This window comes from Ambystoma mexicanum, chromosome 9, assembly GCF_040938575.1.
Source record: "Ambystoma mexicanum isolate Mex_15411 chromosome 9, UKY_AmexF1_1, whole genome shotgun sequence".
Classification (NCBI taxonomy): Eukaryota; Metazoa; Chordata; class Amphibia; order Caudata; family Ambystomatidae; genus Ambystoma; species Ambystoma mexicanum.
In genome coordinates this window covers 57586984-57611701 of record NC_090931.1, presented here as the reverse complement: position 1 = coordinate 57611701, position 24718 = coordinate 57586984, and the positions used below count along the sequence as shown (strand labels likewise).

The 24718-nt window shown below is 48.7% G+C and overlaps 1 protein-coding gene across 1 annotated transcript in view; it reads left to right on the top strand.

The window, feature by feature from the left end:
• The window catches only part of ST14 (ST14 transmembrane serine protease matriptase), a 182332-nt gene that overhangs the window by 140443 nt on the left and 17171 nt on the right, over positions 1-24718 (top strand). Inside the window, exons 10-14 of the mRNA XM_069614136.1 lie at positions 291-400; positions 7015-7145; positions 9892-9996; positions 11002-11112; positions 17934-18047. Coding sequence (XP_069470237.1) covers positions 291-400; positions 7015-7145; positions 9892-9996; positions 11002-11112; positions 17934-18047 — 571 coding nt within the window. The remainder of the gene's footprint in view (positions 1-290; positions 401-7014; positions 7146-9891; positions 9997-11001; positions 11113-17933; positions 18048-24718) is intronic.

The window sequence follows — 24718 nt, the reverse complement described above, 5'->3', positions numbered from 1 at the left end:
CGTCAATGGATGTGCACGTTGTCATGCGTACGCTGCATCCAACAGTAGAAGATTTCCAAGATAAATTTCCCATATTTGTTATGTAACCTAAATGTTATTTGATTGTTATATCCACTGCTACATTTACTTGCCTTTCCATTTTAAGGGTTGACATGAGTAATCCTAAACTAGGATCAAGGCAAGGCGGGTTTGACTAATACTAATGACACAATTTTTGGACTAATGCCAAGTTTCGTTCACAAAGCTGTTGGTGTCTGGGTCCAGCCTGATTTCTTTCTGTAATTTCACAGGTTCCCAATAACAAGAACGTGAAGGTCCGCTTTAACTTTTTCTACTTGGTGGAGCCGGGCACCGCTCTCGGCTCGTGCACAAAGGATTACGTCGAGGTCAATGGACAAAGGTGAGTGGGGTCTGTGGTGGCCGTGGTTGTAGGTTGAAGTGGTGGTCTGCAAATTGTTGTAATTGTAGATGATGCAGAGTAAGAGGTGCCACTCTGTGGCTTCTAGAATACAGAACCTTGTGCGTACTGTGGTGAAGGCACGTTATGTGGGGTCACTGGGGAAGGCTCTGGGGGTTGGGCAGAGTCACCAACTATTCGATCAAATGCCTGGAAGCAGTGCATGGGGTATCAAAGAGCCCAGCCACCCCCCCAACACCCCCAAAGATAAGGTTGCTACCGCATAGTATTGACCACCAGCGCCCCAAAGCAAGGTCCCAGTCACTTAAATAGTCGATATATCTACTATGTGGGTACACACTCTTGATCCTCTTGGTTGAGCATGATAGACCTGTGGAGAGGAGCAGGTTATGTCATTCTTGTACAATGCCCAGCAAAAATTAAGCATGGTGTCCTCGGCGTGATCTTAGAGGGGGTTGCACAGCAGTGAAGGAACTTTCTAGTAGCTCATCGGGTAGTAATTAACTAAGAAATGAATGTGGAGGAGTAACGTGATGAGTGAATGGGAGTACGAATCAGCACCCAATTCCTTAATCATCAACAGGACATATGGTACAAGCCCAAAGCCCTATTCCCAAGATCAAACGGAAGCCAGTGTTCCAGTGCAAAATGTCCTGGAATAGAGCATCCCGTGCACCTTGGGGTGTCCTTCCATGTTGCTTCTTGAAGGTCATTGTACCTCATGCCTATGAGCAAGAATGTTGGGAGTTGGCAACCTGTGGCTCTCAATGTTTTGGACTATTGCTTCCGTGATTGCTTACCTTTGACTGCTTACGAGGGCTGATGGGAGTTGTAGTCCAAAACATCTAGAGAGCCAAATATTGCATGCCTCTGCCTTATGTGAGAAGGAAGACTATTTCCAGTATGATATTTCTCCACCGACACCCCCAGCTGCACAAGAGCTTGTCATACAGAATTTCTTCTCACCCAGTAGCCGAGGGTGGCCCAACAGCCGAAGGTCGCCCTCCTAGACTGAGCCTGCAGTAGGTTGAATGCCTCTCTCTCTGTTTCTCTAGCTCCTCCCAGGGAGCAGCAACCCCTCTATGCTCATGATCTGTGGCTGGAATCGGGGATTTAGCCCCAGAAGGTACTTGGGTAGCACACTCTTGCTCTCCCTTTAATCTGACCTGGGACAGGGACTGAGCTGTAGCGCTGCAAACAGTCTCTTCAAGCTCTCCTTCACCTTCTTTCTGCTCGTCTCTTTTGAACGCTGTCCAAATGCTGGAAGAAGCCCCGAAGCATCAAGAGCAAGGTCTTGCCCAAGAAAGACAAAGAATCTGCTTCTGCAAAGTACAATCCTGCGTGCTCCAGAGGAACCGCACCAGAGCACCTTTCCCATGGCTTGATGGGCACAGCCTTTCTCCAGGACACAGGGTCTCCTTTGAATTGAACCCCAGCTGGGACTCGAGACCCCCCCCCCCTGCTCCCCCTGCAAAGCTCTGGTAGTGGACCTTGTGAGGGGTCAGAAATATGAGGTGGACAACTTTGTGATGGTTTGTTAAAAGGTGCCATTTTATCAACGCAAAGGTTTGGATCAACGCCTCACTATCCCTACCCTGACGAGGATTTCCCTGCCTGAAATAAACTAAAGAAAAGACGCTAACAAAAAGTTTCTGTCCCTCACACTTAAACACATTCCAATTTAAGAAGATAATATATGTCAGTTCAACAGTAACCAATGCAGAAGTAAAATTTACATCACAGTCAACGTGATGTAAGTCACACGGTCCATCCTTCTAAACTGGGTGAATTTTTGTTCGGTACTTCCAAACAAAAGTTCAGGAAATCTTTTATCATGACAAAGTTCTGGTTCGCATTGTTCCGCCTTGTTAACAAAAGTTCCAAGATTGTATTCAACCAACAGTTCACAAGTGTTCAGCAAAGTTTTCTCTTTCTACTAGTGACAAAGATCTTGAAACAACTTCTCATCAGCACAGAATAATTCCTTCATTCATTGGTTTCAACAAAAAGGTCTCTGTCAGGGTGTTTCAGCAACAGTTCACAAAACCGTTTGCTTGACAATATTAAATACTTCTGCAGCAGTTCACAATCACACAACCTTTGCTTCAAAGATATTAATTTGACAGGATGATTCTGCATTTATCCACAACACTTTAGTAGCTTCTTCTACTTCTTAAAGATTGTTAACCACCCCCCCCACACTTCAAGCTTCCACCTGGTCCACTCACTTGTCAGGCTTACTACGACAAAGTTCTCTGCACTGGTATACTCTCCTGCCAGCAAAAATCCAAACACTACTACATTCTCTGACCTGGTGTCTTTTCCTTCCAGGCCAGAATAAACTACTACTTGAAAGTATTTCTGTGGTAAAGGTTAAACAGGTTAGCAATGTATTTTGCTCCACAACCTAGAGTATAAAAAACGCTTCAAGGGAAACAAGACCAACAGCTGTTGCAGTGTGTTACACCTGTGTATTTGCCACACTCTCTGCAGGTTATGCTCCTCTCCCTCTGAATATTCTCTCTGAGGGCAGGTCTGTCTACCACTCTTTTGTTTTGTTCTCCCCTTTTTACATCAATCGACAGCTGATAGGTTTCACTTTCACACTTCTTTAAAGTAAACAGGAACCACGCTATTGCTGTCTGTTACACCTGTGTATTTGCCACACTCTCTGTAGGTTATGCTCCTCTCCCTCTGAATATTCTCTCCAAGATGGGCAGCCGGTCTGCCATTCTTGGTTTTCCCCTTTGTCCATAAAACAACTGCTGATAAGACTTCTGCTTCACTTTCACACTTCTTTGGCTTTGGCACTGTGGGTTTAAACCATTTTCTTTTGAGACCTCTTTTCCACATGGGCAACAGTCTTTATCATTGCTGAAATTCTTAACTGCCTTCTTTTTTGGCTTGGGCAATTCGGTTCTTTCACAATTGCCTAGGTTTATTTCTCTTTTGGCTTTGGCAATGATGGTTTCTCTTTTCTTCTATCAATATTTCCCGCTCTTGTTGTTGACTCTTATTATGCCCACAATGTCACAATTACACTTCTCTGGTATGATCATCAAGTTCTTCATTTGCCCTCTGCGCCTTCTTAAATCAGCTAGGTTCACATTACAATTATTAACCTGCTTTGCATTAGTTCGGTATTCAAAAGGAAGTTTCTTCTGCTTTAATGCCACTTTGTTAATCTCAATTGTGCGTTTCAATTTCCTGGACTTGACCAGCGGGCGGTTACAGAGTGCTCTAGGGGTCCAATGTAACCATGAACCCACTGGGCCTGTCCGTTTGCCTCATTGCCTGCAGGTCTTCTGCTTTGGTTTCCCTGAGTGGCCCGGCAACCTCCTTTGTGTGGCTTCCTGTGGCCCACATGAGTCCGTTTCAGAGCTCTCCTGGCTCCCAGAGCAACTCTGAACTCCTCTGCCCCATGTGCTCATCTGACAGCAAAAATGGTATGCCTTCCGCTGCCCAACCTCTGCAGCTGCAAACTGGAGCCTGTGAGACCCTCTGGACTGGCATCACAATCGCACACTGCTGTGGTCCCGGTGTCTCTACTCACATCTGCCTTCTCCTGCTGCCCCGTGGAGGTTGAAAAATGACTCCAACTGCTACTACTGCTCTCTCCCATGGCCTGCACCTGAGGGGGGCTTTTTATGCCTCCTAGTCCTCCTCAGGTGTGAGTCATTCCTCCTAATTGACTGCAACCTGCAGCCATGGGCCTCTGCAGTCCTCTTCCTGTCCCAGTGCTCTGGGAATTATGGGACTTGAAGTCCCCAACGACAAATTCAGTTTTCACAGTGAAATTAACACTACTAAGTGTATTACTCTCCTCGTGCACATTCCCCCAAGGGAGTCCCATAATGATAACATGAAGTGTGTGGCTTTACAAAAGAATGGGATTTCTTAGGGTTTAGATTGGTGCCAATTACAGATTCCCCTTCCTAATTTCTCTGGGACTCCTAAAAGCTCATATTTCTATAAAAGTCAGTAACCTTAAAAGAGGTTTTCTTATTAATAACACCTGACTGGTTATCATGGTCTTCACACCCAGTCTTGACAAGCCGATTTAAGAAAATAAAGGTTCCTGCTGACAACAAGCCATTACATATTCCATTATTAAGGCAGATAAATACTGCGTCTCATCCCACAAAGTCCTGCTGTTCCCCTGGGCCCTTCTCCTCCCAGGTGATCCACCAGTCTACTACTGCCCCCCAGGGTCAGGATCAGGAAGCGTTTGCCTTTCCTGGCCATCGGGGAGGAGACTTTACGCGGGGGTCTTGTGAGGACGCTGCAGGATTCATCACAACCTCTAATTGTCCAAGTATACTTTTCATTGATTATGTACTGCTGGGGCTCCCTGCCTGCTTTGTCCATCGCAGCTTTACGGGATTAGCTGGACTGATCCCCAGCTCCAGGTTCCTCTGTGTTCCATCCAGTAATGCTATCCACGGTCCCTGTGCTGGGGACCTGTTGGCTAGCTTCCCACCCCCTGCACACCTACACCAAAACTGTGCCCGCTACTTTCTACGCCAACTGGAGACTTGCTGCTTATCTTGATTAATGATATTAGCCAATAGGAAAGCAGTGTGCGCACGTGAAGCACCTGAAGCACCACTGCGACTTATTCCCAGTCGGAATAAACTTTCATAGCTCTGTTTCACAAGAACTGCAAGCTTTCTTTTAGGAATTATGCTGTGGGATCACAGAGGGATTTTGCCTCTGTTCTGAAAAACCCTGTACTAAACACTGCATGTCTGAACTTTGGGCATTTATTTTAGATATTTAGTGACTTTTGTCAAAGTTGGTACCATAAACCATTCTCCCCTAAAAAGCTACTCGCCTGCACACTCGGTATTTCCATTTCTGCTGAAACAATTTTAAGAGTGCATTCGCACAAATATACCATCATATCCATCTTGCTGTACATTACCGGGTACCCTTTCTCCAGTGTGATCCCTTCATGACAAAATAGTCTTGACTGCTGTGCCCTGTGCACCCCTTGCCAAGTCGAGCATCAACTGTGGAGTGAGGTTAAAATCTATCAACCATGACCACGCTCTAAACAAGGACCCCTCTGGCTGTGAGCTTTCCTCGGTTAAAGGAACACTTAAAATCTCACATTCAGACTGCTGAGGAAAGTCCAAGGGTCTTGGGCAGGAGCAACATTAACAACATGGCATCCCTAGTCTTTAAAGGCCCATTGGCCCAACCAAGAGCTGGAACTCGGCCCTCTGAAAGCGGCCAAGCACTCTGCTAGGGGGAACACAATGTTATGTTATTTGCCATTTATATAACGCTCTATATATCATTGGTATGACCTCAAAGCGCTGGTAGGTTGAACGCCTTTGGGGACTGTAGTCCAGGTCAGTCGAGAGCGTAATTTGTCAAAGGGTGATTGGGTGCATAGTTTGTGTGCAGCTGATGCGATTGTCTGATCATAGCTGCATCCTAGCATTAGGTGCAGTGGTATTTGATATCAGTTGATGTGTGCAGTCTGGAGGAGGGTCACCAAGACTGAATTCTGACTGCGTTAGGCCTGTGTAGGACGCTTATGTTGGCAGCTAGTCCGATTATCGTGGGGTATAGCTGCGTTTCATCAGAATGTTGAGGTGTTCATGAAGTTTTGTTTGTATGTGAGCAGCTAGGCTGAATTGATTGAGGTGTCTAGCTGCGCTCTAATTGTGTGTTGGTGTAGAGTGAGCATAGTGATATGAGGTCAGTGTCTGGGTGGAGGTTTTGATCTAACGAGTTCACTATTCCAGTTTTCGAGTGTGCTTTTGCGATTGCTGTGTTCCAAGTGTAACCAGCCAGTAGCTCCCGAACAACCGTAAGTGCAAAAAAAAGTGTAATAGCCGCATTCAGTGGCGTCATTGCTCGGGAACTCTTAGAACATTTGTCATCGGTTGCAAGGTCTCAGCAGCCTTAGATGGTCTTAATCAGTATTACACAACATAAAGGATTTCCAAGCCAGATCTGCCCCCCGCCCCAAAATGGGGTCTCTTACTGATGGCATTTGTCACACCTTTTCCAAAAGGGTCTTTAACAACTTTGTTTTCATGGTAGAGTCCTGAGAAGTTTGCCATTTTTTTTAATGGTTGCGTGACACCGACGATGATCGATCTTGTTGCGCAGCCTCCGTTTGAACTGAGTTATTGAAAAGTCGCGCAGTATATTCAGAACCGGCTCTCATACCGGCCGATCCAAATCCATGCCACTTAGACCCAAACAAGCTCAGCACCTGATGAAACCTGGTCCTCTTGCAACGGTCGGTCTTGCCGCCCTCACGCCCCTAGTGACACCTTAAAAATAAAAAATAAATTGGAATTCCTAAGCTAATTCAATTAAAACATATAACGTCTAGATCGAACGATAACAAGTTGTGCAGAACATTTTGCAGCCCTTCCAGATTGGCCGCATAAACTGTTGGGATTGTGCATGAGGGTATATTGCTCAATGCCTTGCCGCCACTATCTGAAATGCGGTTCTAGCACCTGCAAGTGTGGTCTGTTTGTTGTATCATCTTTGATCAATTGTGATAACTCTGCCTGGTGGATATTGTGATTGTATGTGTGCTTTATTACCGGAGTCTGTTTTGTTTACAGGTACTGCGGCACACGTTCTCAGTTTGTGGTGTCCAGCAGCAATAGCAAAATCTCTGTTCGGTTCCACTCTGACAAATCGTACACGGACACCGGGTTCCTGGCGGAGTACCTCTCCTACGAACCAAACAACCGTAAGTGCAATCAAAGTGTAACAAGCCAGTAGCTCCCGAAAACCGTAAATGCAAACCAAGTGTAACCAGCCAGTAGCTCCCGAACAACCGTAAATGCAAACCAAGTGTAACCAGCCAGTAGCTCCCGAACAACCGTAAATGCAAACCAAGTGTAACCAGCCAGTAGCTCCCGAACAACCGTAAATGCAAAAAAAAGTGTAACCAGCCAGTAGCTCCATAATGTATTGAAGTACTTAGAGGTGACCTGCGCCTAAGTGCTAACACTTTTTAGAACCACAAAGGCCCATGGTTACTTGTCCAGAATCAAAGAATTTGAATTGCAGGGATGACTCCATGTGTAACCCTGGTCTCCTTTTTCCGAAGAGAGCAGATCAGACCAGTAGACCTTCGCCTCCATGGACATTCTGACCGCTTGCTATGGGGCCCCTGCTGTCTCAAGAGGCGTTTCAAAGACTGATTAGTTTTACAACAAAACGCTTGCTTCTCATTTTGTATGTGTAGCCTTTTTCTCTTCCCCCAACACAGCAAATTAGAAAGGCACTTAGGCTCTTGCAGCCTCTCTCCACCTTTGAGAAGTTGTGAGTATTTGTGTGCACCTGCGTCTTTTAGGTTTTTGGTTCATAGGTTGCACTTTAGCAGAGGCACATGTTGCAGCCAAAAGCGAGTAGTGGCAGATGGCACCCCCCCCCCCCAGCGGTGTGCCGGTGGTCCCACCTCTTGTTTGCTTCTGCTATAATTGCTTCCACGCCTTCACATGCTCTGCACCATGTTTGTATGGCATCGTTTTCCAGCCAATGCACCCTAAGCAGACGAAGGCCCTGCTGTCCCCATGTGGGACATGCTTTACGCGCTTTGAGACTACTATGATGGTGTGCCCGCCCAGTAATGATGAAAACGCGCTGAAAGGTGAACCTTCCAAGCGCTTTAGATGCAACTGGTTGGCTCTTTGGTCGCTCTAAAGGAAGGAGTCCCACATATATGTTTGGCCTGTCGATTGGTGTAGGGCCAATTGTAAAACAGAACAACTTTGTGGCACCCCAATAGTGAAGGCAGGGTGGGTGGACGAGTAGAGCAAGACTAGACCGATAGTTGACCATTCCCAAGTGTTGGTAGGTTCAGTCGAGAGTACGTGCGGTAGGAAAAGCTGGGATTGAGTGCTGAGCAAGTGACAGCAGGCAGTGCAGACAAATACTGAGAGTACAGTGGACGCCACTGCAGCGGTGAGGGGTGCAGTAAAACATGCTTAACAGAATAAGAGTGCATAAAAAAAGGAAGTAGCAGCACTGGGCAAATCTAACCTGTGCTGCCAGAAAAAAGAGCAGACTGGCCCCTAGGATCTGCTGCCAGCAAGAAGAGAAGACAGGCCGCTAGGCTCTGCCGCCAGCAAAAAGAGCAGGCTGGCCGCTAGGATCTGCCGCCAGCGAGAAGAGTGGCTGCTAGGCTATGCTCTCAGCAAGTAGAGAAGAGCAGCTGCTAGGATATGCTGCCAGCAAGTAGAGAAGAGCGGCTGCTAGGATATGCTGCCAGCAAGTAGAGAAGAGCGGCTGCTAGGATATGCTGCCAGCAAGTAGAGAAGAGCGGCTGCTAGGATATGCTGCCAGCAAGTAGAGAAGAGCGGCTGCTAGGATATACTGTCAGCAAGTAGAGAAGAGCGGCTGCTAGGATATGCTGCCAGCAAGTAGAGAAGAGCGGCTGCTAGGATATGCTGCCAGCAAGTAGAGAAGAGCGGCTGCTAGGATATGCTGCCAGCAAGTAGAGAAGAGCGGCTGCTAGGATATGCTGCCAGCAAGTAGAGAAGAGCAGCTGCTAGGATATACTGCCAGCAAGTAGAGAAGAGCGGCTGCTAGGATATGCTGCCAGCAAGTAGAGAAGAGCGGCTGGCAGGAGTTTTTAGTTAATTTCAACATACTATTAAAGAGCAGGAAGTAGTTCACCATAGCCCAGTGGGAAACATTCTAGTGGGAATACTTGCTTAAATAAGTGCCTTGTTAGTTTTTTACCCCCAAAATGTTCAATCTTGACAAAGACTGCTTATGGTTTGCTTTTACTTGTTTTTGTTTCAAAGTGTGCATGTGTAGTAACAGGGGGAGGGGCTTGGTATCCACCCCCCCAACCCCCCCTGAGCCCCCCCCAGCACGTGCACACACAAAATCACTAGAAACTTTAAACCAAAATTAAAAGAAATTCCTAATTATTTAGCAAATCATTAACTCGGTGATGACTCGATGACCTTCCTTTCAAACTCAAGCAAGAAGTAGCCAGCCAATACCCCACCCCTCAGATATTCACCAACCCCCCTCCTCGCCCAGTTGCAATGTTCAACCCATTTAGGTTTCCCAGGGCACTGACTGTGCAAGGCTGTGCCAGTACTTTGCGGTGGCTGGTATTTTGCACCCTCAGTACTGTAAAGTCAGACCATGCGTGGAATGTCTCCTGCAGCAGGTGGCGTGGCCTCTGTCTGTTATCCCTCGCATACTTTGGAAATTGAGGGGGGGGGGAGATCTTGTGCTGATATGCAGTCACACGTGATCACAAATGCACACCAAAGTGCTTATATGCGCTTTAGCAATTCAGGAGCTGCAATGCATCTTGGGAACCCAGATCCTGGTTGGAAGTCAACTTGACGCAGTCTGCAACACTTCTGCACCGATATCTTTCTGATATTTGAGCCATATCCCAATGTTAACATTGTGGACCCCAGAGTTACCCATGTTGCATTAACTTTTCTTTCCCGCCTTGCCTACAGCTTGTCCTGAGCAGTTCACCTGCAAGAGTGGCCGCTGCATAAAGAAAGATCTGCAGTGCGATGGGTGGAACGACTGCGGCGACTTCAGCGACGAATTGGGATGCAGTGAGTCCACGATGCTTTTCCATATTCTGGTAGAATCGATGCTGCTGGTGTGGGACGGTGTCTGATCTTGATCCGGGATTTGCCTTCAGCAAGACCGGTCATCATTAATCCCCCTTGTACTTCCTGGAGCAGTCCAATGGTTGATCTGCCTTCTGGGTAGGTGAAGATTTGGCAACTGGATACCAGGAAAGCAGCGAGTGTTTGCTGCCCTGATAGTAGGGGCTGTAGTTCTGGGTCTTAGGTCTGGGAAAATCTGGGTTCTTTGGTGAAGAACTAGGCAGTCTTGCAAAGTGGAACGTACTTTACCCAATGGTCTGGCGACTGTTCTTGCATGTGGTACCTTGCTGGTCAACAGGTGGTGTCTCCTCCTATTGGATATACGCCAGTGGAGAGCGCTCTAGTGTTGTCCTTGGTGGCCACTTGGAACTGGGAGCGGTCCATGCAACGGCGGGTGCCTTGCCATTGTAGGCACTGGGAGCGGTCCATGCAACGGCAGGTGCCTTGCCCTTGTAGGAACTGGGAGCGGTCCATTAAACGGTGGTTGCCTTGCCCTTGTAGGAACTGGGAGCAGTCCATCCAATGGTGGGTGCCGTCCATCCAATGGTGGGTGCCTTGCCCTTGTAGGAAGGGGAGTCCAGAGCATTTGCTGGGCCTACTCAGAGTAATCCGCTATCTGGTACCTAGTGTTCCCTTTGCTCTGGCATTGCTTGTTTCATAGCTCAGCAAAAGGCAAAGCCGAGGCCCTCACTGAAAGAGCAGTGATTTGAAGCATGCCTTTGCCATCTAAAATAATTGGTGGTCTAAACTTATTTGAGGTTTTAAAAATGGCAATTTTTAACAGTTAATGAAGACATTAAAACATGCATTCGGAAGCTGTAAATTGTGATGGTGCATTACAAAAAATAAAATTGATTTAAAACATTTAGCAATGTAAAAACCTCCTATTGATTGGATCGGAAACGTCGCCTTTTTACTGATCGTTCTGCCTTTGATCGCCCTCCACAGACTGCACGGCGGATCAGTTCCGGTGCAAAGCGAGCCAGCTCTGCAAACCGCGCTACTGGAAGTGCGACGGCGTCAATGACTGCGGAGACGAAAGCGACGAACTCGAATGCCGTAAGTGCCAGAGCGCCGCCTCCCTTGGTCATTACATTCCTGCTTCCTGCTTCCGGCGGGCGCGTGCCTGGTAGTGGTGATGGCATTGCCTGGGTTTATTCACACAGACACCTTTTACGTTTGTATTTCACGTTCATACAGGCGCAGAATTTAGTACATAATGTTTTTTGCTTTGTTAATATTTATGTTTATCTTGCAAAACTTACAAAACAGGTGCAGGAACTGAAAGTGCTGTACAAATTATAAAGATAATGAATAAAATAGTTTGCAGATCGGCAACAAATGCTATACATAGGGAAAGAATTTGATTTCGGGAGGATGGCTCAGGGGCAACGCTTGCCTTGGAAGCGAGACGCCGCTGAAGCAACACAGGTTTGATCCCTGGGTCCGCGCCTAGAAACCTCTGGGTATTAAGCGTGTTATAAATAGCCAATTACAATTTACCTAAATAGGGCAAAATTTGAACAGGCACTATACCACTCTTGCTGGAAATCGGGTGGTAGCAAAGTTAGCAGCTGTTCGCCTATACATTACACGTGACTGATAACCCGTGCGAGCAAGCGCCTCCTTAGAGTAGGAGAAAGTAGGGGAGACTAGTTCTGCAGTATGAGCACACCAGCGTACGTAGTTTCCTAACCTCGAGCAGAGTTCCACCCCCAACCAGGATCTACCCAGTGAGCATCACTGTTATTGGGTATGAACGCACAGGGCAGTCACAAGGGGGGTGCAAGAGGGGCAATCTGCCCCAGGCCTCGCGGCTGCCAGAAGCACAGAAACATCTTCAGCCTCATCAAGGTTGTTTTGTGAGGTTCTCACATTCGCAAAGTTTGGGAACAGTGATTGTTGACCATAAATCCTCCTTCCGCCCGACCAGTCCGATTGTGTTTATTCTGACAAAAAATAAAAATGACTATCCACTGCAACCAGCAGCAAGTTTTGTTTTGATGAAATGAAAACACTTCAAGGGCACCATAGGGCCAGTAATTAAGCCCGCATGTCCTGCCGCAACAGCCTATGCTGTTGTGTGACATTTCTACGTAGCTGTACTTTTTAGTTAACGCCGCTGCATACATCTGACTTAAAATACCCACATGAAAAGTACAAATTTAAGTTCAGACTGCAAAGTGCTTTTGACTTTAAGGCCAAGACAAGTGTTTTTTTGTTATAGGGCAGTGCTTTTTTAACCTAAGGCAGGCAGCTCTCAAGCATGCAGACATATACATCCTCAATATTAATCACCCAAGTGATAGACTGACATCCTTTTTAGTTTTAGCTTTTAGGTGTGCCACCTATAAGTCAAAACTACTACATTAGAGTACAGATAGGGGGAAATGGCACAAAGATTGTAAGTGTTGTCTGGATACCTCCCTCTACTCCCCATTGACTACCTATGGCCATGCTAATACCTATGGCAATTCCCACCCAGTCCCTGACCCCTAACCCCCAAAAAGACACCACTTCGTGGCAGCACTTTGGGCTAGCTTTAAACAAGCCTTACTGTCAAACTTTACAATCAAAGTGCATGCCAGTGTTTTCTCAAGAGTCTTCTTAGAGTGAATGACTTAATGGACACTGTAAACACACCATTGGTGTAATAGAAATGTCTTGACCAGGTCTGTCTTCAGTCACTTTATTTAAAAGTACCATGTGTGTCCTTTACTGAAGTCCTGTTAAAAACAAGCAATGGCAAAGCCAAGAGTTCTGGCATGTGCATAAGTATTAGGCATTTTCCAAGAACTGCTGTTAGTTGGGAAGGTTTTCGAATCATTTTGCACCTGCTGCCATTGGTCATTTAATTCCAATAGAGCAGTATCTTTCCCATGCCTACACGAAAGCCCAAACGGTTGCCATTGCAAATGCTTGTTTTGCTTTACCCCTGATGCACAGGACCATGCATCAAGGGTAGAGCAAATTTAAATGTTGCTACATGGCTAATCTGGACCACATTGAATGTAGACCACTCTAGCCAGTAATAACACTGATGTGCAGCCAACCTGGATATACATTCTGGGAGTCCTTGTAGGGTAATACTGGCATATATTAGGATGCATGCGAACAGCCAGCATTAACATATTTTTATACTGGCATATGTATTGGGCAAAGGCGGCATGAAATGCATTTGAAAATGTTCCTTTGCATGGTTGGCCACTTGCAACTATTGGTTTTTCCATGTGCTACCATACAACAATTGCAAACTGTATGGCTTTCTACCCAATTTTTTAAAGAAAGTGCTGTAAGATGCATCCTTTTAACCCAATGTTTCAAACATTTTCTCGAGAGTGAGAACCCCTCTCAAGCACCCCTTGTTTGGTTTGGGCTCCCTCACCAGCCTCCACTGTACATGTCACTTTGTATGATGTGTGTTGTAATACGCATGCAGGGGCTGGACCATCCTTAATGCTGGCGCCTTGCACCACACGTCGGCATGCCATCCTAATACATATTTATGCATACGATACAAAGGTTAAACCTTTCTTCAGTAGAGAAATCTAACTTTGCTGCAGTTGATTCGCAGTTGTAGGAATAAACCTTATTTTGGTTCCTCCAAACAAAAACTCAAGGGGATATTTCTCATGTGTCCTGTTTGTGGCGGTGCCGCCGCTGGTCCAGTGCAAACAATCACCAGATTTTTTGCCCCAGGCCTCACCACACCCTGTGACAGCCGAGGGGGAAAGCATAAAGAGCTCTAAGTCTGCAGCAGGATGAAGAGCTATAGGAATTAAGGTCCATGCAAGTTTCCTGAAAGCAGTTAATGAAATGGCTTGAATCCCGGGGTTTCAAGAGCAATTCACTGGGCATGCCAACAGCGGTGTGCAACAAGTGGTGGAGGCAAGCCGATTTTAGGGTACTGATGTATGCGTACAGGAGCGAGAGGGTATGAACTTGGGAGTAGGGGAAATGCTAGTTTTCGAAAGAATGTGGAACACAAAAATAGGTTGTGGGGATTCAACTGAAATCTTCCAGGAGTGGGTGAGTAAGTAATGTTTATAACGCGCTTAATACCAAAGGACAGTCTCTAGGCGGGGGACCGGCATTTGAACCAGTGCTGCTATGAGATGTCTTGCTTCCAAACCATTGCCCCTCAGCTATCCTCCTGGAGTAGAGGAGTAGAGTGGGTGGTGAGTAGAGTGTGGAGTGGGCGGATGGGTGAGTAGAGTGGAGGGGGCGGATGGGTGAGTAGAGTAGAGTGGGGGGATGGGTGAGTAGAGTAGAGGGGGGATGGGTGAGTAGAGTAAAGTGGGGGAGATGGGTGAGTAGAGTGGGGGGATGGATGGATGGGTGAGTAGAGTAGAGGGGGCGGAGATGGGTGAGTAGAGGGGGCGGAGATGGGTGAGTAGAGGGGGCGGAGATGGGTGAGTAGAGTGGGGGAGATGGGTGAGTAGAGTGGGGGAGATGGGTGAGTAGAGTGGGGGCAGATGGGTGAGTAGAGGGGGCGGATGGGTGAGTAGAGTAGGCGGATGGGTGAGTAGAGTAGAGGGGGCGGATGGGTGAGTAGAGTAGAGGGGGCGGATGGGTGAGTAGAGTAGAGGGGGCGGATAGGTGAGTAGAGTGGGGGGCGGATGGGTGAGTTGAGGGGGCGGATGGGTGAGTCGAGGGGCCGGATGGGTGAGTAGAGTCGAGTAGAGGGGGCCGGATGGGTGGGTAGAGTCGAGTAGAGGGGGCCGGATGGGTGAGTAGAGTCGAGAAGAGCAGAGGGGCCGGATGGGTGAGTAGAGTCGAGAAGAGCAGAGGGGCCGGATGGGTGAGTAGAGTCGAGAAGAGCAGAGTGGGCGGATGGGTGAGTAGAGTAGAGTGGGCGGAAGGGTGAGTAGAGTTGGGGGGATGGGTGAGTAGAGTGTGGGGGATGGGTGAGTAGAGTGTGGGGGATGGGTGAGTAGAGGGGGCGGAGATGGGTGAGTAGAGTAGAGTAGACTGGGCGGAAGGGTGAGTAGAGTTGGGGGGATGGGTGAGTAGAGGGGGCGGAGATGGGTGAGTAGAGGGGGCGGAGATGGGTGAGTAGAGGGGGCGGAGATGGGTGAGTAGAGGGGGCGGAGATGGGTGAGTAGAGGGGGCGGAGATGGGTGAGTAGAGGGGGCGGAGATGGGTGAGTAGAGTGGGGGGGATGGGTGAGTAGAGCAGAGGGGGCGGATGGGTGAGTAGAGTCGAGAAGAGCAGAGGGGGCAGATGGGTGAGTAGAGTCGAGTAGAGCAGAGGGGGCGGATGGGTGAGTAGTGTAGAGGGGGCGGATGGATGAGTAGTGTAGAGGGGGCGGATGGATGAGTAGTGTAGAGGGGGCGGATGGGTGAGTAGTGTAGAGGGGGCGGATGGGTGAGTAGTGTAGAGGGGCGGATGGGAAAGATAGTAGTCTATTATATTGGAAAGGGCTAGATGAGCCAGATTGGGAGGGTGGGAGATAGGAAAGCGTGTTGTCAATGTAGAAATATGCTCTTAAGTGAAATATAGCAGTGGTGGGAAAGGAGAGGTGGGGGTACAAGGGTGCTGTGCCAGGGCTGGTTCTAGGATTTCTGATGCCCTCTGTGGCAAAATATGTTAATTTGGGTATATTTTGAAATCCCTTGCAATGTCATCACAGGGTGTGTCCTTGTTCTTTGATACTCAAAGGAATCGTGAAATGACATCACACATGGGTGTCACGACTAGACCAAGGGATAAATAACTTTGTGATGTACAATAAATGAAAGGTCACAGCAACTATTATTGAAAAGCGAGCATTAGCACGAGTGAGGCTTTTTTTAAAAGAAAAAACGAAAACCATATAATGTGAGCTGAATCAGTAGTAGGGGCTTCTAGTTTCGGCAGATATGGCTCACTGAGATAACATGATTTGCCCAGGATCCCACAATTTGGTTAGGTGGTGAAGCTGCGATTTGAGACCAGTCTGAAATGTAGGCGCTTGACCAGATATCTTATCTGCAGTTAGTAGAAATGTGTGTGTTTGGCTTTCAATAATACTGTTTTTAGAGATGACTGAACGTGCACAACCACATAATACAGCAACCTGACGTATCTCAATTGTTCTAGAAATACGTGAAGCAAAAAACTACTAGAGTAGCTTTATTTTGCTGATCTTAAATGGAAGACCACAGTACCAGGGTGAAAAGTAATGTGAGCTTAGGGTTGCGCAGGTTTTGGCAATGTACGTTCAAGGCCTAGACTCGCAGCAAAAGATGTGTGAAAAGCTCATCTGCTTGTAGTTGGTGCTTGACACGGGCAAGTGATGTGAAGAAGATCGTTCCACATGAAACTGTTTTTTTGTGTCAAATGAGCACACCCCATAAAAATGGGGGAGACGGCTTGTGTGTTGCTCAGTTTAATTGTCATGGAAGGGGGGGCAGATTTGAAGAGCTTAGTGTGGGCTCTCGGAAGCAAACGCACTCCTCGTTTCAGATCATCCAAACATTAACACTCTGAGGCCATGGTTACGCCAATGAACTGCCTCTAGCCAAGTGTTTGACGTGTAAATCGACTGCTGCGAGGGGAGCATCGCTGTCCCTTAGTTGTAACGGACTTGGATAAAGAGTGAGCCACGCTCCCGGCCAGGTAGCCGAACCGTGCAGATTACTGGAAACATCCAGTGCAAGCAACCGTGCAGAAGCAGCCTCTGCTGCAAAGTAAAACGGGTGTGCAGAGCCAAGGTGCAGGGCTGTGGGTGGATTTGGCGTGGCGTGGCGTCGGGAGAGGTCGGGGCCTTTCTTGGAGAGCAGCGCCCTGGATTGCAAGCCTTGCCTGGTGGCGGCTCGGTCCAGTGGCCTGTGGCCCGCCTGGAGAGGTGCCAAAGGACGCTTTTCGCGAGTCATCCTTACCCACGTGCAGAAGCGCTTGATCTGCAGGAAGGTATAGTTTTGCCTTTTTAAGCCTTCAATTCTCAGTCAGGGTTGTCAAACTCCAGGCTTCCAGCGCCGGATCCATGCAGGGTTTTCAGGATACCCCTCATTAGTATTTGAGAGACATTTGCATACAATGATTCCAAGTGTATGCACATTTTTCCTCATGAATATTAATGAGGGATATCCTGAAAACCCGTCAGGATTCCGGCCCTCGAGGCCCGGAGTTGGACAAAGCCAGGACTGGCTCCAAGTAATCGTGTGTGGAGGTGCCAGGCGGCAGCGGTGAATCTACCCCCGGCTGCTTATTTACCCCCCCTCCACAGCCTTTTATGTGCATGTCTTAAAACTGATAAACCTCCCGTGTCGCAAGGAGGGGGAGCACTGCGGCACGGTCTGAGATGTGGATGCAGTGCGCCGCCACATGGTCCGCACACAGAGGCGTGCCCCTGGTGTGCCCACTCTTTCCAAGTGTTTAACACCTGTGGTGGGTCTCGGGCCCCTCTATGCCAGTGTCTTGTCATTGGGAAGGTCTGGCCTTGCCAGGCTGCTCCTGCATTAACTACTGATTATTTCTGAATATTTTAATGCCCTTTTGTAAACTTTTTAAAAATCAATAATGGCTTTTCTTTTTGGTGGTCTTAAGTGGTGCTTTTCCGTATGTGGCCCTCCAACCATGCATGTATGTAACTGCCTGCCTAGATCTGCACCTAGGGTGCACGTATACACTGCGCGAGCCCGGTGAACACCACCCACCAGCTCTCTGCATTCATTGGGACGTTGAGAAATGGAACATCCCGCCATCTGTTGCCCTCCATCAGGATTCTTCACCTCCTCTCCAGCCATGCACCAGGACTACCATTCCACACATCCCTCTCCTGTAGCAAAGCATTGAGAAGTTAAGGTTGTATTCATTGACGAATGCAACCACATGTTTGCTCCTCTGGTGGTTGACCTGCCGCTTAGTCCTCAGTTGACTAGTGTCTTTTATTCCAGAATGCCCGGCTCTGACGTACAAGTGTGGCAACGGTAAGTGCATCCCCGAGGCACAGAAGTGCGACAAGATCAACCAGTGCGGCGATGGAACCGATGAGTCGGATTGTGGTCCCGGTAAGAACGGTCATGTTGGCGTCTACTTTTTGTTTGTTTGTTTCCCATTGGTCTTGCTTGGTCTTCCATAAACAGTCCACACTTTTGTTTCCATTACAAGGGTCTTGATTCTACACGCTTGTCTCTTTCACGATGGCTTCCATCCCACAAAGGACTCGATCACAAGGGCTTCCATTCCACAAAGGTCTCGATCACAAGGGCTTCCATTGCACAAAGGTCTCGATCACGAGGGCTTCCATTCCACAAAGGTCTCGACTACAAGGGCTTCCATTCCACAAAGATCTCTTTCACGAGGGCTTCCATTCCACAAAGATCTCTTTCACGAGGGCTTCCATTCCACAAAGGTCTCGAATCTACACTCTTGTCTCTTTCACTAGGGCTCAAAGTCAAGACCACCCCCTCAATGGAAGTTATGCCGCTGGCCAATGTGTTTCATGTCAGAATTTCAGGTGTTAATCCTGGTCCATTGCAGGGGCTCCATTGGCTCTGAAATCCTTAGATTATGGTGTATGGTGGATCTCTTGGTCCCAAGCGAATCCCCATTTCGCATCTGAATACGGGGTGCAGATGGAAGTGATCAGGGGTGCCCTCCTGGTACAGCTGCGTTCTTGCACACACATCTCTGACTGTGGCATTGCTAAGCCTAAACTTTGCCCGAGAGTTTAGGCTTAGCGATCCCAGGCTCACCAATGTGCTGGGGTTATAAATTAAGGGGCTTTTAGTGACGGTGAGCCCTTTCCTTGATAACATTTTTAATTCTGCGGTCAAGTTGCGAAGGGAATTCTTGAGCTGAAGTCCCATAAGCGTTGTAAACACCTGTGCACTGCCCCATTTCATTTTTCGAGTTCGTGTGTGCGTTTTAGAAAGTGAAGGTCATTTATCTGTGTCCCGGAAGGAATCATTATAGGCTCCGCCCACTCCCATACGTGTACACCCGAAAGAGGCAGCCCTGCGCAAACTGCTTCCAACACATTCTAGAGGCGCACCCTTCCTATGGGGATTTACAAGCTAAATTCAGTCTCGAGGCACTACGGGGGAAAAAGGGGGTGATGTCCGACTGCACCCCCTTTTGTCTTCAAGGATAACAAAAGGATATCTATTTCAAGAACACGTTTTAATGCCGGAAATGGTGTCTTGCTACCTGGTTAAGAAAAAAAAATGTTAATATTTAAAAAAATTCATATAACCTACAATTAAAATGGAGCGGTCATTACGGGTGTTGGCCCTCGCTCATCTTAACTCTGTCAGCCTACAGGGAATATTCACTCCCTGATCTTAGCAGCAATCGCATCAACCACATGAGCTATCCTATTGGAGTCCATGCCAGGTCGGCTTAAATGGTTAAAGCAAATGTAGGGTTTTGGGACAGTTCAGAGAGGGTGTGTTGAGGGTGCCAGCTGTGGTTTAAGTGCGCTGTTTGGTTATGGAAGCCATTAAGAACGCTTCATGGGGCCTGAGGCCAAGGGGAGGGCAAAGCAAGCCGTGGATCCTGTAAACCCGCACAGCCTTGGCCAAAACTCCGGACTTTGCGGGCACCCCTCACCCTCACCCACACGCACCTCTGTCAGCCCCCATTGGCTCAGGTGTGATATGCCTTCCACTCACAGCTGCCACCAGCCGCACTCCTCCCTCCCTGCAGCCCCTTTCCTCCCCACTCTGCTACACTCATACCCCCATGACCATCTCTGTCCATGCACTTGTCCTCTCACCTAATGCCCCGCCAGCTGCACCCTCAGCTTCTCTCTCCTTAATCACACACCCCCTGTTCAGGACATTCCCCTGCCACCCCCTCTCTTGCTTCCTCATCAACACCAGATCAGTCACCAGAAGCAATTGCATGATTTTTGACCTTCTCTAACAAAACCCCTGACATCCTTTTCATCAGTTCCTTCTCCACCTCTGGCGTCCCCCAGGGCTCTATCCTTTCACCTTGGCTCTTTAACATCTACCTTACTCAGCTGGCTCTCCTCCTTCGCCCCCCCCAACTTCCAGTGTTATGCTGACGACACACAACTCTTCTTCAAACTTCCTGCTGACCCTCTTGCACCTTCCATCATCCCCGACTGCCTTTCTGCCATGCAGGCCTGGTGCACTTCCGATGATCTCTGCCTCAATGCCAGCAAAACAGAGATCCTTCCCATTGGGACCCCTATTTCCGACTTCTTCCCTTCACTCCGGCTTTCTTCCATGGGCCCTCTCCATGTTCCTTCTGAAGCCAGAAATCTTGGCGTCCTCTTCGACTCCTCTCTCGTCTTCCTCCCTCACACCCAGGACATTGCCAAGAAGTCCCACATTCAGCTCTTCCTTATCAAAGGAATTCTCCCTTTTCTCACCTTCCCCCAGAAGCTCAATGTTACCCGAGTCCTGGTTCTCTAGACTTGCTATTGCAATCGCCTCTTCCGGAACCTACCTTCATCCACTCTGCGACCCGTCCAGCTAATCTAGAATAGGGCATAGAGACTTATCCTTGGCTTTAAACCCAGGGACTGCATCTCTCCTGCGCTAAAAAGTCTTCACTGGCTCCCGGTTGCTTCACAAATTAAATTTCAATCACTCTGTATCATCCAGAAGGCTGTCTGGAGCCGGGGACCGCTCTATCTGCAACTCTCTCTTATTAAGTATTCCCCTTCTAGAACCCTGTGCCCCTCTGCCACCAGCACTTTGTGTGTAAAATCATTTTGCTAAACCGAGGGCAGGAGGTCGATCGCTTTCCTCAGCGGTCTCCCTTCTTTGGAACAGTTTCCCCCTCCCTCATCGTCTTGAGTAGGAATTGCTTAAATTCCAGAAGCTCCTCAAGACTTTCCTCTTTACCGCCTCCTTTCCCACTAATCTCCCAGTTGCTTGTTTGGTGTTCAGGGCCCTTATGCATCCTCTGGGCACTAACCTCCCACACCGAACCACCCTGTGCTTCTGTCTATCCTCAGCACTTGCCTCGCCTCACCCTCCACCCTGGAGACTTGCACTTTCCTTCATTGCACTTCATCTGTTGTTCACCCATGAGCACCCCAGCACCTATCCCATTCCCCCTCACTTCTGCACTTGCACGTTCTCACAAGGCATAGTAGGTTCACCCCCCCGTCCCCACTGTATTTAATATTTGTTATGTTTTTTATTGTTTCTCATCCCCTGTTCCCTCCCTGTTGCTCTGTGGTGCTTTGGAACAGTATTTATTTCCTGTATAAGTGCCTAACGAGCGTACAATAAATACAATAAATTAATCACGGAAGCCTGGTTCTCGGGCGACTTTCTCCCCTCCGTATACGGGGCGTTCCCGCCCAGGCTACTCCCTGATCACCCACAACAGAGCCAGCAGAGCAGGTGGTACAGCCGTCCTCCACAAACCTCACTCCCTTACAGGTCGAAAAACACCCCTGCAGTGATGACTGTGAATCTCTGCTAGTGAAATGCCAACCCTCCCCTTCTTTCTTTGTCCGCTTTCTCCTCCCTTACAGACCCCCGGCCTATGGCAGAACCTCCGCACACTCCCTGAGTGACTCTGTATCGGCCATCCTGCTAGCTCAGCCGACTCACTGCTCTTGGGGATCTAAATATCTGGTTTGACACCCCCTCCAGCCCATGACCTGTCATCTCATTGACAACCTGGAAGCCCTCAATCTGACCCAACTCATATCTGGCCCCACCCACAAATGGGAGGCGGACCTTGAGACCCCGATTTCAGATAAAGAATGGGAAAGAGCGCTGATATTTCCCAAAAAAGTATCCAGGAACACCAGGTTTGGCCAGATCCAATTGAACGTTCTTTACAGGACATACATGACCCCACATAGGGTTGCCTCCTTCAATAAGACATCCTCCCCTGCATGCCCCTGGTGCGGGAATGATAAAGCAGATGTGATTCACATGTTCTGGACCTGCACCAAGGCGATGGCACTGTGGTCCAAGGCCAAACAGACCTGCATGGACGCCGGAATGACAAGATACGAATGGACTCCTGGCGAGTGCCTCCTGGGGACCTACCCCAGACCTAGCAAATCCAAGCACGCTGTTAAATTAATGGACATCTCATGTATCCTGGCTAAAAGAACAATAGCGATGGCCTGGAAGACGCCGTCGGGCCCCAGGCAAGAGAGATGGCTCAAAGAACTCGAGAGATGGACAACAGCTGAAACCAGGGCCTGGCAGGAAGGAATCACGAACAGTGGCGAAACCGAAGGTGGCACTTTGGAATCATGGAAGGCCCTCCTCAGAGACATACGCTTCAGCGCTGACTACAAACCCCCCTGAAGTCCCACACCACTGCATTGACACTGCTCGGATGCCGGCATTGGTGGAACCACCCCTGTGTTTGACCCCTCTTGCTTCCTGAAACTTTGGGTCATTGCCCCTAACCCACCCGTCCACTGTAAGTTTGCTACAACATGAAGACTGTTGTTGATTTGTTTGTTCCCCCCCCCTTGTTTCCCCCTCACCGTCTCCTCCCCAGTTCAAACCAATGTTGATTTCTTGTTGTATTGCACGTTTTCTTTTTCTTTTTTCTATCAAAACCAATAAAATACGTTTTAAAAAAAAAAAAAAAATCTGGCCCCACCCACATTGCAGGTCACACCCTAGATGTAATGTTCAGCTCGCCCAACCTGATCTCTTCCCCACCCCTCAACTTCCCCTCATCTGGACTGATCACTCTATCCTCTTCTCCGCCCTGACTCCCGCACCCCCTTTCCATCCCTGCCCCCAGCCAGCTGTCGCCTCCACCAGGATACCACTCTGGAACAAGGTAAGCATCTGCCCTGATCTTTCTGTTGCCCTTCTCTCATCCCATCCAAATCTCCCCCTCCAAGGAGGAACTCCCTTCCCAGACCTTTTTGAGTGATGGCTCTCAGAAGCCCTTTCACTCTTAACCCCCACAAGCCCCCTGCCCCACTGCACAGGTCCTTCCCCCAGGCGGTACTACCTTTGCCACAAATTCCTCAAAACCCTGGACCATTGCCTGGCTTGACAATGGCGGACCAACCCTTCCTCCCAGAACAAAGCCACTCTGGCTACACAGACGAGAGCCCACAGTTTAGAAATCTGGAAAGCCAAACCTGCCTTCGACACCTCTCACATCGCCAATGGCAACAACTGATGCAAAGAAATCCAAAAGCTAATCTCTAAGACCCCCCTGTGCTCTTCCTCTCCACCCACCAACTCCCAGGCACTGTGCAACACCCTCTCTGACCAATATTTCAACATTGCCATTGAACGGAACCTCAACATTCACTATAAACTACAAACCGCTTCTGCCCCTATACCAACAGCCCCGCCTCTGGTGCACCCTCTTCAGCTCCTTCTCTGCAATCTTGCATCCTGGGTTCTCGAGGCTTCTCTCCAATAGCCGCCCTCAGGTTCCCCGGCAGACCAGTGCCGCGCCGGCCCTTCTCAAAAACATCCTCTACTCCACCTGTGCAGGCACTCTTGCCAAATCGCTAATGAACTGCTCATTAACAGCTGGTATCTTCCTGGCAGCATACAAAACCTCTAACGCCAAACCACTACTAAAAAAACAATATCTTGACCCCCTCCTCCCCTCCAGTTACTGCCCCATCTCCAACAACCGCCTCATAGCCAAATTATTAGGTCGCATGTGATACTCCCAGCTCGGTCTCTTCACCAAACCCCTGCCTTCTTGATCCTGCCCAGTATGGCTTCAGACCCCTCCATGGAACTGAATCCAGCCTAGTGTCTGTCTGGGATGACTTGAAAAGAACAGCAGCTTCAGAGAGCTGCGCTGCTCTCATCCTCCTTCAGCTCTCAGCAGCCTCCAACACGATTAACCACTCCATCCTCACAAACACTCTTTGACTTAGGCATCAGGGAGTCCGCCTTCTGATGGATCCTTTCTTTCCTCTCTGACCACTCCCAAACAGTCTCTCTCCATCCTTTTCTCTTCTGCCCCCCACCCAGTCACACACAGAGTCTCCCTCTCCCCCTTCTCTTCAACCTCTACCTTTCACCCCTCCTCAAGCTCATCTGTTCCCACCATCTCACCTGTTACAACTATGCTGACGACTGGCCTCCTTCAAAGCCATGTGCATTACCCACTGCGCAATCCACAAGAAAGGCCCAGAATTCCCCCAAAACAAGCTCACTCTGTACTGCCCCACCAGAATCCTCAGGTCATGCTCCACACACCTCGTGGTAGTCCCTCCTTTTAAGTTTTCTAGACTAGGAGGTGTCTGTTTGTCCTCGCACCCACTTTCTGGAACTCTCTCCCCCTCATTGTCTGCCTCATAGAATATCACCTGGCCTTCAGGAAAACCCTCAAAACCAGGCTCTGCCCTGTATCCACCTGACTTCCTGATTTCCCCTCCTCTCCCTGTGCCCACTCCCTGCACACACGTTTCATCCTGTAGTACTCCACCTCCTCCACCTGCCTTTCTGTCAGCTACTAGCTTCTCCTATCATTTCAACTGCTTTGCTCTGCCACCCAACCTCTTTGTGGGACGCCAAGCACACATGGAGTCACTCCAGCAACTTGCACCTGGAACGAATCCTGATTGTGGGCCAGGTATTGCACTCACATGGCTTGTAGCGTGGGCAATGCATCGCACTTAAAATGCACCTTGGGAAAATCACGCTGATCATCCCGTAGGAGGACAGCCGGGCACCTTGGACTCCTCGCTCTTGGTTGGCAACGCATGTGACCCTAAAGCACAGGATGGTGGGCCAGG